General features: G+C 31.2%; 1 protein-coding gene across 3 annotated transcripts in view; it reads right to left on the bottom strand.

The window, feature by feature from the left end:
- LOC106467555 (monocarboxylate transporter 9-like) overlaps nt 1-14,251 on the bottom strand; it is a 100,405-nt gene that overhangs the window by 68,875 nt on the left and 17,279 nt on the right. For 2 of the 3 annotated variants that reach the window (XM_022395756.1, XM_022395757.1), the window contains exons 3-4: nt 10,779-10,855; nt 10,013-10,107 (exon numbers count right to left, since the gene is read on the bottom strand). In XM_022395756.1, coding sequence (XP_022251464.1) covers nt 10,013-10,107; nt 10,779-10,788 — 105 coding nt within the window. In that variant the 5' untranslated portion in view covers nt 10,789-10,855. The remainder of the gene's footprint in view (nt 1-10,012; nt 10,108-10,778; nt 10,856-14,251) is intronic. The other variant, XM_013927915.2, reaches the window with a different exon arrangement.

Raw genomic sequence — 14,251 nt, 5'->3', positions numbered from 1 at the left:
TAAGTAAAGACTTGTGTCGCTTAAGTTTCGTGGGTACGAAGTTACGGAAAATCAATTAACAAACGGAGACGTAACAATATATACAAAGCTGTTTCTAATTTTGGACTGATAGACTTGAGCAGTGGTTCTCAACCTTTTCACCACCAAGCACCCCTTTTATTATCCTTCTCACCCCACGGATCCCATATTTTTGAAATATTCTATTTTTTATTAACTAATAATTAACTCGTTTTCCCATTTTTCACTGTCAAATAAAAGATATATATAACTGAGTGTGCAATGAAAAAAACAGCAGGATTAAAAACTTACTTGTTTAATGAGATGGTTGACATTGCTAAATAGCTCGCGAACCTTCAGTATTACCTTTGCGAAACCCAGGTTGGGAACCACTGAACTAGCGAGAAAGTGCGTTAGTCCACAGCACCCACTGCCAAATTTTTGGCTCCTCTTCTTTGACCGAATAGTGAGATTCGACCATCACTTTTAGAACGCACCTATAGGGTCCCAACGACTTGATAAAAAGCGTGATATTCATATAAGAAAAACTGATATTTTTTCAGAACCTATAAAACATCGTAATATAGATACGAGTTATCTTTTAAAACTCATTAAACATAGTAACATAAATACGAGTTGAAAGAAGTAACATTCACATCTACTATCTTCTACAATAACAAATGTTTCAACGTAACGAGAAGTTTTCAACAATGTGAAGTTTGGGTAACTATGGTAATGTGATATCGTTAGATTAACTGCTTTGTTTGATACGCAAAAACAAAGCATACACGTCCCTTCTTTCCAACATGAAGGAAACAGTCAAGAAAATATTGTATTTAAAACGTGTGAAAAGTATTAAGAATATAGATGCAAATAAACACCATAAAAATATGTTTGTGAAACTTTTCAGCAATATAAATAAATAATATCACTATTTCAACAAGACCCTTTTGAATACTTTTACGAAACAGACCGGCAAAAATTATAGTAGTTAACTGCATCATACGTATCAACCCAGTTTCGATTTTTATTCTGATTTATTTCGATATTTTGAATTTAACTGTAATTGATAATCTAATAAACACGGTTATCTAATGAACCTAATAATTAAATATGTTAAGTGTTTCCATTGAAATAAACAGTATATATACTAGGACTGTAGCAACACGTTTGAAACTTCGTCATTTTACCAACTCGGATATTTTATAACAAGTAATTCAAACACATTTTTTCAATTTTCCAATTAACAAGGATAACATTATTTCAAAGAACTATTAAATATATGCAGGCTCAGTTACGTGAATATGCCACAATAAGTTAAAAGCATGTTACTTTTTGAAATATTTTGATAACGCTCAGTGATTTTTGATTTGTTTTAAATGTTCTTACATATTACTATCTAACCAAACACACCTAGGGTGTGAAAGAAACGTGCACCTAAAAAAAAAAGATTGAGTGTATGACTTAAAAGAATAAAATCAAAATTGGCGGCCAAATTGTTAGCTACACTTATAGTATTAATAAGAATTCTACAGCAAATATTCATTCATTAATTATCCAGGCCGAAAATTTTGTTCTACCCACCATCATGCTCCATGTTAAACAATAAACGTGGCTTGGCTAACTAATGAATGGATATTTGTTGTAGAATTCTTATTAATGCTATAAGTGTAGCTACCAGTTTGGATGCAAAATTTCGATTTCATTCCTTTTTTGGCCGCACTTTTTTTCTCACATCTAAGGTGTTTTTGATTAAATATCATGAGATTTTTTTATCAATACACACCAACAAACCACAGCAAGTAAGAAAGTGACACTCGATAGTACCCAATATTAGCTTTAGGATCGCAACCCTATTATTCGGAACAGACCTATACTTTACAGAACCTACCAGATACTTTAAAATATATGGTAGTAGTTTTTCCTTTCTAAAACAGTGTTAATCACTTCTTTTACAGTAACGCCATGGAGTCTATATTAACAGTTCCTTGTCATCACCTGTTGCACTCGGTACAGCCGTATCAAGCTTCATTACTTACACTAATTGCTTAAGCTATTATCATGTAACGCAGATATCTTGTGTATTTCTTAATGTATAGCCTTGAAATTTGGTATGTGAAGTAATGATCCAGTAGAGCACATCCACTGCAAATATGTGATAGTTTGGATTAACAAAGTCTGAGCTTTGGAGAATGGAAAATTGCTGAACTATCACTCCTGTTAATTAATAACACAAAGTGTGTCCTGCAGGATGTTTTGGCCGAAGGACACACTACCTTGTGTCTTGATTTCCCAAAAAACATCTTCAAATTAAGTGCTTTAATACATTGTGATAAAAACATTTGAACATCTTTCCATAAAGGGAAACAATTAATCATGGGGCATTTTCTTTTACACAATATAAAACGATTATAAAAAATAACTGAAGTTTGTAATAATATTATGACTGAGGCATTAAGATAAAATGACTTTACATAAAATATCAATTGCCCAATCAATTAATTGTTACAGAAATTAGACACCAGATGATCAGACATGTGATCTAAAATGCATGTTTGGTCACTTAGCCTAAGCTATAGTGTTACTGGGCAATCTTGTCTTAGTTGTATCTCTGAAGTGAATCACTGCTCATAACGGTTCATGAACAACATCTAAGCCTCGAGAAAGCTATTTGGAAGAACAACTACAGACAAATTGGCAACAAGTTTTTCATTGTGTTCTTAGCAAAATGTGGAACCACTTCTAAACTCACATTAAAGCAGTCTTTTATATCATGACACAATTAAACACGAAAATCGTTTTTACAAAAACATTTAACTAGCCAATAACTTTCAAACCCTTTTGCTCTTTAATGTTTTTTTTTTTTTAATATCAGTAAAATATTGCAGGAAGACTCCGTATATAAATAATCAGGCATAATGTTACACTTGTAATGACATTATGATTTTCTAACAAAGTCATAATCAGAAGAAGCAGCAGAATCAAGTCTCATCTCTGAGATAAAGAAGAATAAATATTTGTAAGTATTACAGAAAGGTTTCTTCAGTACAAATTAGTAGCAGGGAGTGTGTTGCTACATTTGATTATAACAAAGTTGAGATGTCCTTGCTATTAATGTGCAGGAGTGCTCTCATGATATTTCACTGAAAGTTAGAGGCAATAGAATAGAAAAGTTGAATTAATCATATTTGATTATCACAATACGAGATAAATGCAATTGCAACATTATCAGGATACCTGTAAACTTTATAAAGTCTATAATACGAGAGATAAGAAATCTTTCAGAAGTTTTTAAAAATGCAACCTTATAGAAAAAAAAAGCAACAGTTGAAGTTTTTTTTATGAACAATCTTTTAATATGCATAACATGGATAGAGAGGTTTGATGAGATAGAAAAGTGTCCTGTGACAATGAATGATTCTTTAGTAGTTTTGGAACTAGTTCTACAGTTAATTTCTGTTATACTCCCTTCTTTTTTTGCAAAGTTCAAAGATAATTCAGTTTTAACTCTTTTACAAGAAAAAAAATCTAAATTTAGTATCATGGCTAAGATTTGAACCAATCACTTGCCTTTTAGTTTAGTCTCATTTCAAAGGAGGATTAATTATTATATGAATATTGTGTATGGTGGAGTTGATTATGTTTTATTGTCTTGTATGAATTCATTTTGAGTATTTTCTTTAATAGGTCAGATGTGGTCTAGTGGTGAGCATGTCTGAGGGTTCATGGTTCATGCCCTGTTGCTGAAATGACATAATTATCAAGATACATGTAAACATTATAAGGTCCATAATATGAGAGATAACAGTGTTTTAGCAATAGAATATGAACTCTCATGCTATCCACTGGACCACACCTAGAAAATACTAAAAAAAATGCACTTTGCAGCTGCCTTTCATATAGTCTGTTAGTTCTGAATTAGGAAAAGCTACGTGCAGATAGCCATTGCACAGATTTACACAAAAATTTTAAAATAGGGAAACAACAGGACATCATATTAAGTCTAAGACTGCCTTATTATATTATAATGTGAAGTTAAATAATAACATAACAGTCATAACAACATACCATATGTTTATACTTGGAGATGACAAACATTAACTATATATCTCCTAATAAATGTGTTTGTTCCATTAGTTTAAATAACCATCAGTTATTTGGTTATTTTATCTTTCTTTTCGGTGAAACTAAAATAAAATAGTCTTCTACACATCATAATATATTGTATTAATAATGTAATTAGTTCTGAAATGAGAAGAACAGACTATTAAACTGATCTTCTATTTTCTCCACTTGCCTCTTATAGAGTAAACCCAATGATCCCTTTGTTCCTCATCACAAGGGAGTGAACATCCTTCCATGTTTGAATACTTAGGATCACAGCAAAGAGTTGATGACATGTTATTAAGTGCAAAGTGATGATCAAGTGAATGGAAGTATAATAATGGCTGATTTCTGATTGTTATGTGCTGCCATCTGATAGTCTAATTTTTAAGTTAGGATCCTCATCATTCTCTTGATGTAGAAATTTAAAAGATGTGAGAGTGAAAAGTTTCATTTGGTAGTACAGAAGTAGGGGGAGTTTGATGATAAATTTTTAATTGAGTGCAAACTTCCTAGTAAAGAAAGTCCTGTTAATGGGTATTTTTTGTTATTTGAAACCATTTAATAATAGTATTAAAGTGGAGTATACATTTGCACATAAAATCTACAATTTTTTAGCATAATTTCACAAACTGAGATCTGGTGTTCTCAAAATAATGGTTACAATTCCCCTCCATAGAAACATCGCAAGCTCCAAAAAGGGTTGCAGTACAGTTAAAAACAATGAAACAAGTCTTCACTTTGAACTTTTTTTTTCCATATAAATGCTAATATGTATGAAAAAAGTTGCTTTGTCTTATCAACCTTTTTGCCCTCTGATTGTGCTACAGGAAAAATATTTTCTTTTTTAGTTCATCTCAGGTTTTGTGCAATCTACACAAATCCCATTTTTGCATGGTTATCCTTAATTTTGAACTGATATAATGGAGATTGAGAGAAGGCACTGGTCAAAAATACCTGTCACCAACTCTTGCTCTACATTTCTTTGAACAAATTCTAGTGTAACCATGGTCCAAATATATGAAGTATATTTTTGTGGCAATGTGTCACCAACCATAAATCCTTCAATTTGCATTCCAGGCATGCTAATCACACTAGGCCACACCTATATCTTCCTTTTAAGTATTATAAACTTATGAAATGATATAAAAATGAATTGTATGTATGGAATTTTATTATTTTCTTAGAATAATAGTTATTCTTTATTGATATTTAGTTACTTGAAACACGGAGGGGGATGGAATCCAAGATTTAATAAAGTTTCTTGAAAATACCTGCTCTTCCCAGTTAATATAACCCTCTGAATTGATTGAGGTGCGTTTAACCTTGAAAATGGTTCAACGAGATTTGGAATTTTATAGACTGCATTTGTTGTATTAGTGAAATATCTCTTTAACCCAAATATTGCAAGAATAATCCATTGATTTGTCACTGTTATGATTGCTTAGTAACTTGAAATCTAGGAATTCTAAAAGATTTAAAATTTTAAAACATGTCAAATTTTGTCAAAAATATAGATGAATATTATATTAACAGAAATAATTCATTAATCCATCTAACAGAACATTATTAATTATATTCAGAAAATGAGTTCCGATTAGGTCCGACAGAAAAGCTCACAATAAATGGAAGTGCAAAATTTTACTCGTACTTGATTGTTTCATGTATAATTTCAGAAACATTTTTAAAGCTATGACACTTTTCAACACTGCCCATATCTGCAAATTGGGTAAGCTCATGTTGGTCAAAAAAATTTACCCATTGCATACAAAAATATATTTAAATATATTAAAGATGATGATTTAGCCTAATTTTAGGTTCAGTGGAATGCTTGCTACTCCAACTCAATGTATTGAAATCGCAGACCACTGTTTCAATGATTGTAGTGAAAATTGCAATTCTAGTTCAGAATGGAAACATTATCTTACAACTATAAAAGGCCAATATGTTAAAATTTCTCAGCATGCTCTTGTTGTGGTTGGATGGGTTATTAATTTCTGTTTAACAGACGAGAGGTTGCTTTTAGTTCCACTGAGCGCTTCACTATAAAATGATTAAGTTTTTCGGTTATGTAAAATTGATATCAAAACCCAATAGACTTCCTGATGTTATAGCTTGATACAGTGTTATGTAAATGCATTCTGAATGAGGCTGTTTACAATTGCAGTGTTAATTACCTAACATTCCTAATATATAGCTAATATTTATTGTTACATCAATCTTTGTGTAGCCATATCTTCATCAATATTTAATATTTCCCTTTAAAAAAAACTGTGAAATATTTATGATTAGTATTTTCATTTAATATCATTTCTGCAGTCGAATTTGAAGATTGATGTTTGGTGATCCTACCTCTAGTAGAAAATGTTAACACAATTTGTCCGTTTTACAGGTGTTAAAAATTTTAAACATAGATACAAATAGTGAACAGCTTTGATTAACGAGGTTGTAGTCTATCAAATATGATTATGTATGGATCATTGTTATAACTTAAAAAGTCTCATCAAAAATGGTACACAAAAATATGTTATAACTTTCAGAATAAATATTAAACATTACTGCATATACAAAGCATTAAACTAGTCTCACTTCTTAGTAGTTTATTTTACAATAAAGAGACGTTGAGATACAATTGTATCACAGAGAATTCATGATTAGGTATTATAGTTTCAAAAACTTCAAAATTATCCTACTTGTATGATATTTACAAAACAAAGTCTTTCATTTATGTTAAGAGTTTAAACTTTTCATAAACTTAAGGCTATTGTATGCATAAGTTAATTTATGATAAATTGTTATAATTATGTACACTTACTAACATGTACACAGTTAACTTTTTCCAGGCCAACATGCCCATTGAATGTAAAATAGCCCTACTGTATGTTGAGGGTATGAAGATTTGTTGAAATGAATTATAAAGCTTTACACTACCCAAAAAGCTTTAAAAATTTTCCTAAAGATTTGGATGCAAGGTAATAAACTAATTATTGTTAACAGCTCATTCACATTGTCATAGGCTTGCTCCAAGATAGTTCGGGTATTAACACCATCTATCAGTATTGGTATAAAAATAACTTTCAATCCAAAGTATAATTGTAAATATTGGTTATTTATTTTCTATATTTTTGCCATTTCTTATAAAATGTTCTTTACTACATATTGTAATTTTCATACACAGTAAAACAGACTGATTTTCTAAAAGAAAAGGTGTTTGATTGAATTAAAATGAAACAATGTTTTCTGGCTTCTGTGAAATTTGTGGGTCATAAAATTGCTCCATTTCTTTCAGTTCACATGGAGGAGTTTGTTTTTTGTTTGCATTCTAATATCTTTGTTGATGGAAGACCTTCACCAAGTTTTAAGCAAGCATCACTAAATAGAAGTTTATTTTCAAAGAGCATTGTGGAACAAAATAGAAGTAACTGTATACCTGTATGCATCAATTAACTATAAATCTACACTTGCACATAGGTAATTCGGATATTTCTGTTTTGAACTTGACATGTTTCATTTAATCCTTTTAAACTGAGCATGTACAAGTTTTTCTGTAATACACACACACACATTTTCCTAGATAGTATGAAGAGACAAACACTTGAAACAGGAAGGTTGACAGTCACAAAGCTGTCCATAAAAAGAATGTAATACAAACACAAATAGAATTAATATAATTTCACAAAGTTACAACATAAAAAATAAACAATAAACTACTATGCTCATCTACAAGTAATTTGTGATCATTATATTTTTTAGTATCTAAGTTTTTACTTACTATGCACAAAACAGTGTTGTGTAAGTTAACTTAGGATTGTAGCAAGTCAGAATTGACAGATATCAGTCATCATCTGTTGGAGTTCTGGTAACGATCTGCCTTGGCAGGGTATCTGAGTAACTGTACTGAGACTGAGTGCTTAGATATTATAGATTAATTTAATTTTATGAGTGATTATTTTATTATTGTTAAGTTTTTGTTATAATAAGAGTTAAAAGCAGACAATTGTTGGAAGGTGTGTTTATAATTCATTGATGTTGAGACTATCGAACATCACGTGCAATACATTGATGTCAAGAATATAGAAGGTTGACAGACGGTTAAGCGATAAACATATAAATGGTATGAAATGAGCAGAAACAGCAGATAAACAATAGCAAAAGAGAGTAAAGTTACAGGAAAGGAAAAGCTCTGCGTGAAGTTAACTACTGTAGAAGTGATAAGCCTAACGATTAATATGTTACAGTAGAAAAGGAAAAAAAGAAGAAGAATTCTTCTGTCAAAGCATGGTAATTGAATCAGCTTGAATGCACATTGAAAAAAGGAACAGAGGATTTTAGAAGAAAGAAGATCAAATGATTATGGTTACTCACATCATGATACTAGTGCAATAGTAAAATGGAAGATAGTTAGGGTTGTCAACTGAAATTCTAAAGTAATTGAATAGGCCTAAGTGGACTTTTGACATGAAAACTATATATAGTGTTACGATATACCTATAATCTTTATAGTGATCTCTATAAAGAATTTGTTGTACATACGTTTAACTTGTTCCGAATATATATATATTACTTTGAAAGCAAGTGTATACTGTTCATTTATAGTTGAATTTATTGCCAGCAAGTTACAGACACCTATTGTAGAAGAATCCTAAGCTCAACAACAACACAGTATATATTTATACTATTAAGAAGTATAAGTAAAAGCTTTTTATTTTGACAATTAGCAAAAGAATTGTATTTTAGATTTGACAAATTGGCACAAACACTGATGTTAACTGGTAAAAATAAAGAATACATAAACTGCCTTAAAATTATCTCTTCTTTGGAAATTACTGGTTTGATAATTTAAAAATTATGTGCATTCTTCTCAGTAATACCTACATTAATGAAATATTTTGAATCAGAATTAACAATCACAGGAATTTATGTAAACAACAGAAATTATCTGACAACAAAAATACTCACAATTTGAAAAAATAATCAAATATGTGAAAATTTCTAATTCAGCTGTTAAATATGATAAAAATATTTGAAAGTAAATGGTTATTAAGAGTTCATAATGAAAAAATAAAAGCCACTGGTGCTAAACAATACTTTTATAAAACTACGATATCAGCCAAAAATCAGCAACTCAAAACCTAAAGAAAAACATACCTTTATGACTCCCACATACATCTCTAGAATATCAACTCCTAAAAACAATTTATGGTTACAATATCAACATATTCTGTACATTATGCTCATAAACAGACACTATTACTTAAATATTAGTCTACAATTATAATTGAACTGATCATACAATACATTATCATAATGTTTTTGATTTGATAAACTTTACTGTAAACACTTACTGTAGCACTTTACTTTCTATATGTACACTTTAATTTTAGTGAACAATTAAACAAATTTAATGTTGTGTTACTTGAAAGTAGTACACTAAGTTCAGTTACTAAATAATACCAGCCTGGCATTGCCTGATGGTTACGACATTCAACTCACAATCTGAATGAACCCCAATCACTGAACATGCACATCCTACATGTTTTCTGACTGGGCCAGCTGCCCAGGTGTAAAATTTCTCGAGTTACAAGAATACCAGCCAATCCCATATTAGTTGGGATTAAGGTCTTAAAAGCTAAAAGAACATAACAAGAAAAATATACAAATAATTTAAACTGATGCATTAGCTTTTAATCCATATTTGTTCAGTGTAAATATTGTAACTGGTTTTGGTTTTGATGTCAACAAATCGTACCAAATGCTGACACATTATCTTGGTTTTAAGACACTAGAGCACATGAATGTTATTTGTTTTATTATATTTCAGCTAGATAGACTTCATATTTTTCTGAACTTAAAATTATGATAATTTTTTATGCCTTAAAGCACAATAAACAATACAGTTGTATCAACTCACCTGATTTTCTCTTCTAGAAATCTCTTCCATCTGCATTTTTCTTCTTCTTCTTCTCCTATTAAATTTCCATGTGGAACGTCTTATGTTTGGAAGTGCTATAATGCACCAATAACTTTTCAGTACTCTCAGGGTTAGACAAAGAGACATCTGTATTTATTATCAGCCAGTTAATTCTCAGTTACTATGGGCCTTATCAAATTCAATTGGTTAATACTCAATAAATTTAAGCTTGGAAATTTATGCACAGAAACTTGAACAAACACACTCATATTATTTAATTTATTTTCTTCAACAAGTGAATTACATCTATGGAAAAAACTATTTTTCTGAGAAATTCAATGATTATAAAACACAAAATACAAATCACTTCCATTTTTTTCACACATATGCACAGAAGTCAAATATGTAAAATTCCTAGTATCTGTGAGGTTCAAATAAAACACACTTATTAAAACATAAACACATACTAGCTAAAATATACAACAAAAAATTTTTAGAATCTTTTGCTAAGCCTACAAATTCAATCTGCACAATAAAGTTTGGAGCAGCAAATTATAAACACAGTTTCACTAAAGATCTGTAATGAGATACTTATCAATAAGTATGAAATGTTCTTAGTGTATTTCTTAAAACAAACTGTTTGAACTGTGAGTTAACAATAAGTACATGTACATATATCTAAATACAGAAATACAAGTTTCTGATACCAACAAGTAGTTTCTGCAGTAATCTTAAAGTTATGGTTAAAAGCTACTTTTTGACTCACGTTTCCACATATTGAAAAATCATAAACTCGAATGGTCCCACTGTCATCTAAAACCAACAGTTCTTCCTTCTTTATATCTAAAACAATCAGGTTTTCCATTTTTATAGCTTGTAATCACCGTGTGTGATGAAATATTACATTGGTATGACCTTAACACAATCTGATATGTCCCAAGAACAAGCCAGGAACAAACAAGTAAAACACTCAAATGGTGTTACATAAGCCTCTCTGTAACTTGAATAGATAAAAGATGCATATTAGAAACTAAATACAATGAATAAGCTTTACATTGCAAATTGGCATTAATACCATCACATTATTTTCGTGAACAATTGAATTACCTCCATGTAAAAACTAGTTTTCTAAGAGGCTTATAACAAGTTCAATGATTATATAACAGTAGATACATTTCCATTTCAATTTCACACACACACACACACATGAATTACAATATAAACACGTAAAATTCCTAGTATCAGTAAGGTTCAGATAAAACATATTCGTAAAAAATTTTAGAGTAGCAAGTTATAAACACAGTTTCACTAAACATCTGTAATGAGCTATGTATCAATAAGTGTGAAATGTTCTTAGTGTTTCTAAAATTTTTTAAAACATCTCTTTGACCTCTGATCTAACAGTGAGTATACGTACATACATCTAAATGCAGAAATACAACTCTCTAAAACAAAAACAAGCAGTAGCCAGGTGCAGGTAAGTACAACCTTCAAGCAGCATTATATAAGCCTGAGTCATTCTGTATAAGAAGCTGCAAAAATTGCAGGAAACAAGAAAAATACTAACAATGAATGTTTCATGGGGTAAAAAGTATTCTGATTATATTAACATAACATCAGATTTCTAAAGTACTTATCTATATGTAATTTATCAAAAAAAATTGCTCCAATGATTAAATAATTTATAGTTTTTTTATTACATTTATGATAAAAGATCAAAAAAGTGCTATAATTTTATTTTTATTAAATGGTCAAATAATTCCCTTCAAGAGACATAACAAATATGAGGCTTTAATACACACTGATATCAATAACTAGAATTTATAAATTTTATGTCTAAAGAGGATATATATATGATTTTTAACCCTAGAATTAGCAGTAAAGTCAATGTTCCATCAGCTTTTTAAAGATGTTTTCTTAATTATCTATGCATCAAATTGCTTGGTTGCACGATATACCACTTTTAACATTTAAGGACAACAAATGGCCTGTTGGTCTATCTAAGCCGTCCCATCCACTAATCTATATAAACTCAAAGCTAGCTAGTAAGATGACTCCCACCCTGTAAAAATCTATTTGTATCCCCTAGTCCTACCATACTCACCATTAAGTATGAAAAAGGTGATGTATCGACACTGTAAATTCCCTAAACAATCTTAAACACCTCAATCAGATCCCCTTTAACTCCTTTGCTCAAGATCAAACAATTTCAGGGATCTTAGATTATCCTCTTACGACAACCTTTCTATCTCAGGTATCATCCTAGTAGCCATCCTCGGAAACTTTTCCAACAATTCAATGTTCTTCTAGAGTCAAAAGCCCAAGACTGAATACAATACACCAAATGTGGCCTAATCAGTAACCCATAGAATGAAATTATAACCTCTTCAGACTTGTATTCAATATTTCTATAGATACAACCCAAAATCCTATTTGCCCTACCACTAGTAACAACACACTGCTAGGATAGCTTAAAAGATGACAGATCAACCATAAGCTTTACAAGTCACAACAAAAATATCCTCAATAGTGCAATTATTGTACTTATGAATGATTTGGTCAGTTTTTTCCACCAAGTGTGTTTTAACATAAAATCACTTTTTATGATGCAATATGTGAACCTCAATGGTAATGAATGGATGGTATATAAGTTAGTCAGATGAGGGTTAGAGAACTGGATGAGACAGCAATCACATTGTGTACTACGTGCACCTTCTTAAAGTGCATAATTCTGCTATGTGTTGCATATACTTCAACTTTCAAGCATGTATAGCTTTGGAAGTTTATTTTTTAAAAGAAATGAAACACTTGCTTTCATAGTCATGACATTTTTATCCACCCTCAATCAAATTACAAAAATCTAAGATAAACCCTTAAACTAATGAAACAGCTATCGGTGAAGTCTCCTTCTGAAATAAAAACAGTTTATTTCATAACAGTCTTTAACAAATGTATTATTAGATTCAGTGAAATTTGAGTCAATCTAAATGGTAAAGTTATGATTTTCCTATACCAAAAATGTATTTTAACAATAGGTGCTTACCTCCTCTAACACAAATAGCTATTCTCCTTTAGTGCTGCTCTCTATATGCAAAACAATTTTTTGCAGATGCCACAAGCCTTGAACTCCCATATACTCCACGATCAACATGGTTCAACCATGTATAGCATGTATATCATCATGCAACAAACCTCCACCAATCAGAGTGTGATGCTTCCTCCTGCTGCATGTGACTCCCTTTATTAGATTCTACCAAACAATTACTTTGAGTTTTGGCTGAAAATGGAAGCACCAGTTTTCAGTGGGGAGGAAAGGTGGGAAGTGTGAACAGAAGTAAGTACCTATCAGAAAAATATTTTCAGTATAGGAAAATAACTTCCAATATGATACATTACCTCTTCATACATTAATAGCTAGAATCCCACACTGAATAGGTGGAAGGATTGGTGAAAGGAAAGAAAAAAGAATTCTTCAAAAGTGTTCAAAGAACACCCTAAAAGTGGAGATCCTCGCAGTAGAGGACCATACATTGGAGATCACACCACTTTTGTACCAGGTATACTCTTTGCCTAATGTAGAAAAGGTGATGCAAACATGGGCAGAAAATGGGAGAAGCACATCCCAAAGGGAAAGAACAATGACTGGATAGGGATCCAAACCACTGTACATGGCAAGTCAACTGCATCGAAAACCAAGCCACCAGGAACCGACATCCATGTAGAGGTAGGATGAGGATCATACCATCGGTAAGTCAACTACAATCCAAAACCCAGCCACTGGGAGCTGACATCCATGTGGTAGGAAAGAGGATCATACTGTCAGCAAGTCAACTGCAATCCAAAACCCAAAACTAACATCCATAAGGGTAGGATGAGGATCATACCAGTCAGTCAGTCAACTACAATTCAAAGCCCAGCCATCGGGAACCAACATCCAATGGGGTAGGAAAGAGTATCATACTGGGAGCAAGTCAACTGCAATTCAAAACCCAGCCATCTGGTGGGGGTAGGAAAGAGGATCATACTGTATTCACCTCAAGTTCAACAGACTGGAGAGATATATCATACCCACATAAATATGAAGTTATCATGACTGATAGTATGGATTTGACAATTTCAAGTATAACTAGACAGGAACCACTTGCCACAGAGCAGGATCAGTGCAGTAAAAAAAAAAAAAAAGGAAATGTCCCTGATAAATAAGAGGTATATATATATATATATATATATATATATATA

Source organism: Limulus polyphemus, unplaced genomic scaffold (assembly GCF_000517525.1).
Source record: "Limulus polyphemus unplaced genomic scaffold, Limulus_polyphemus-2.1.2 Scaffold2659, whole genome shotgun sequence".
NCBI lineage: Eukaryota > Metazoa > Arthropoda > Merostomata > Xiphosura > Limulidae > Limulus > Limulus polyphemus.
Note: the sequence above shows the minus strand (reverse complement) of the source record. Positions and strands in the feature narration are given on the sequence as shown.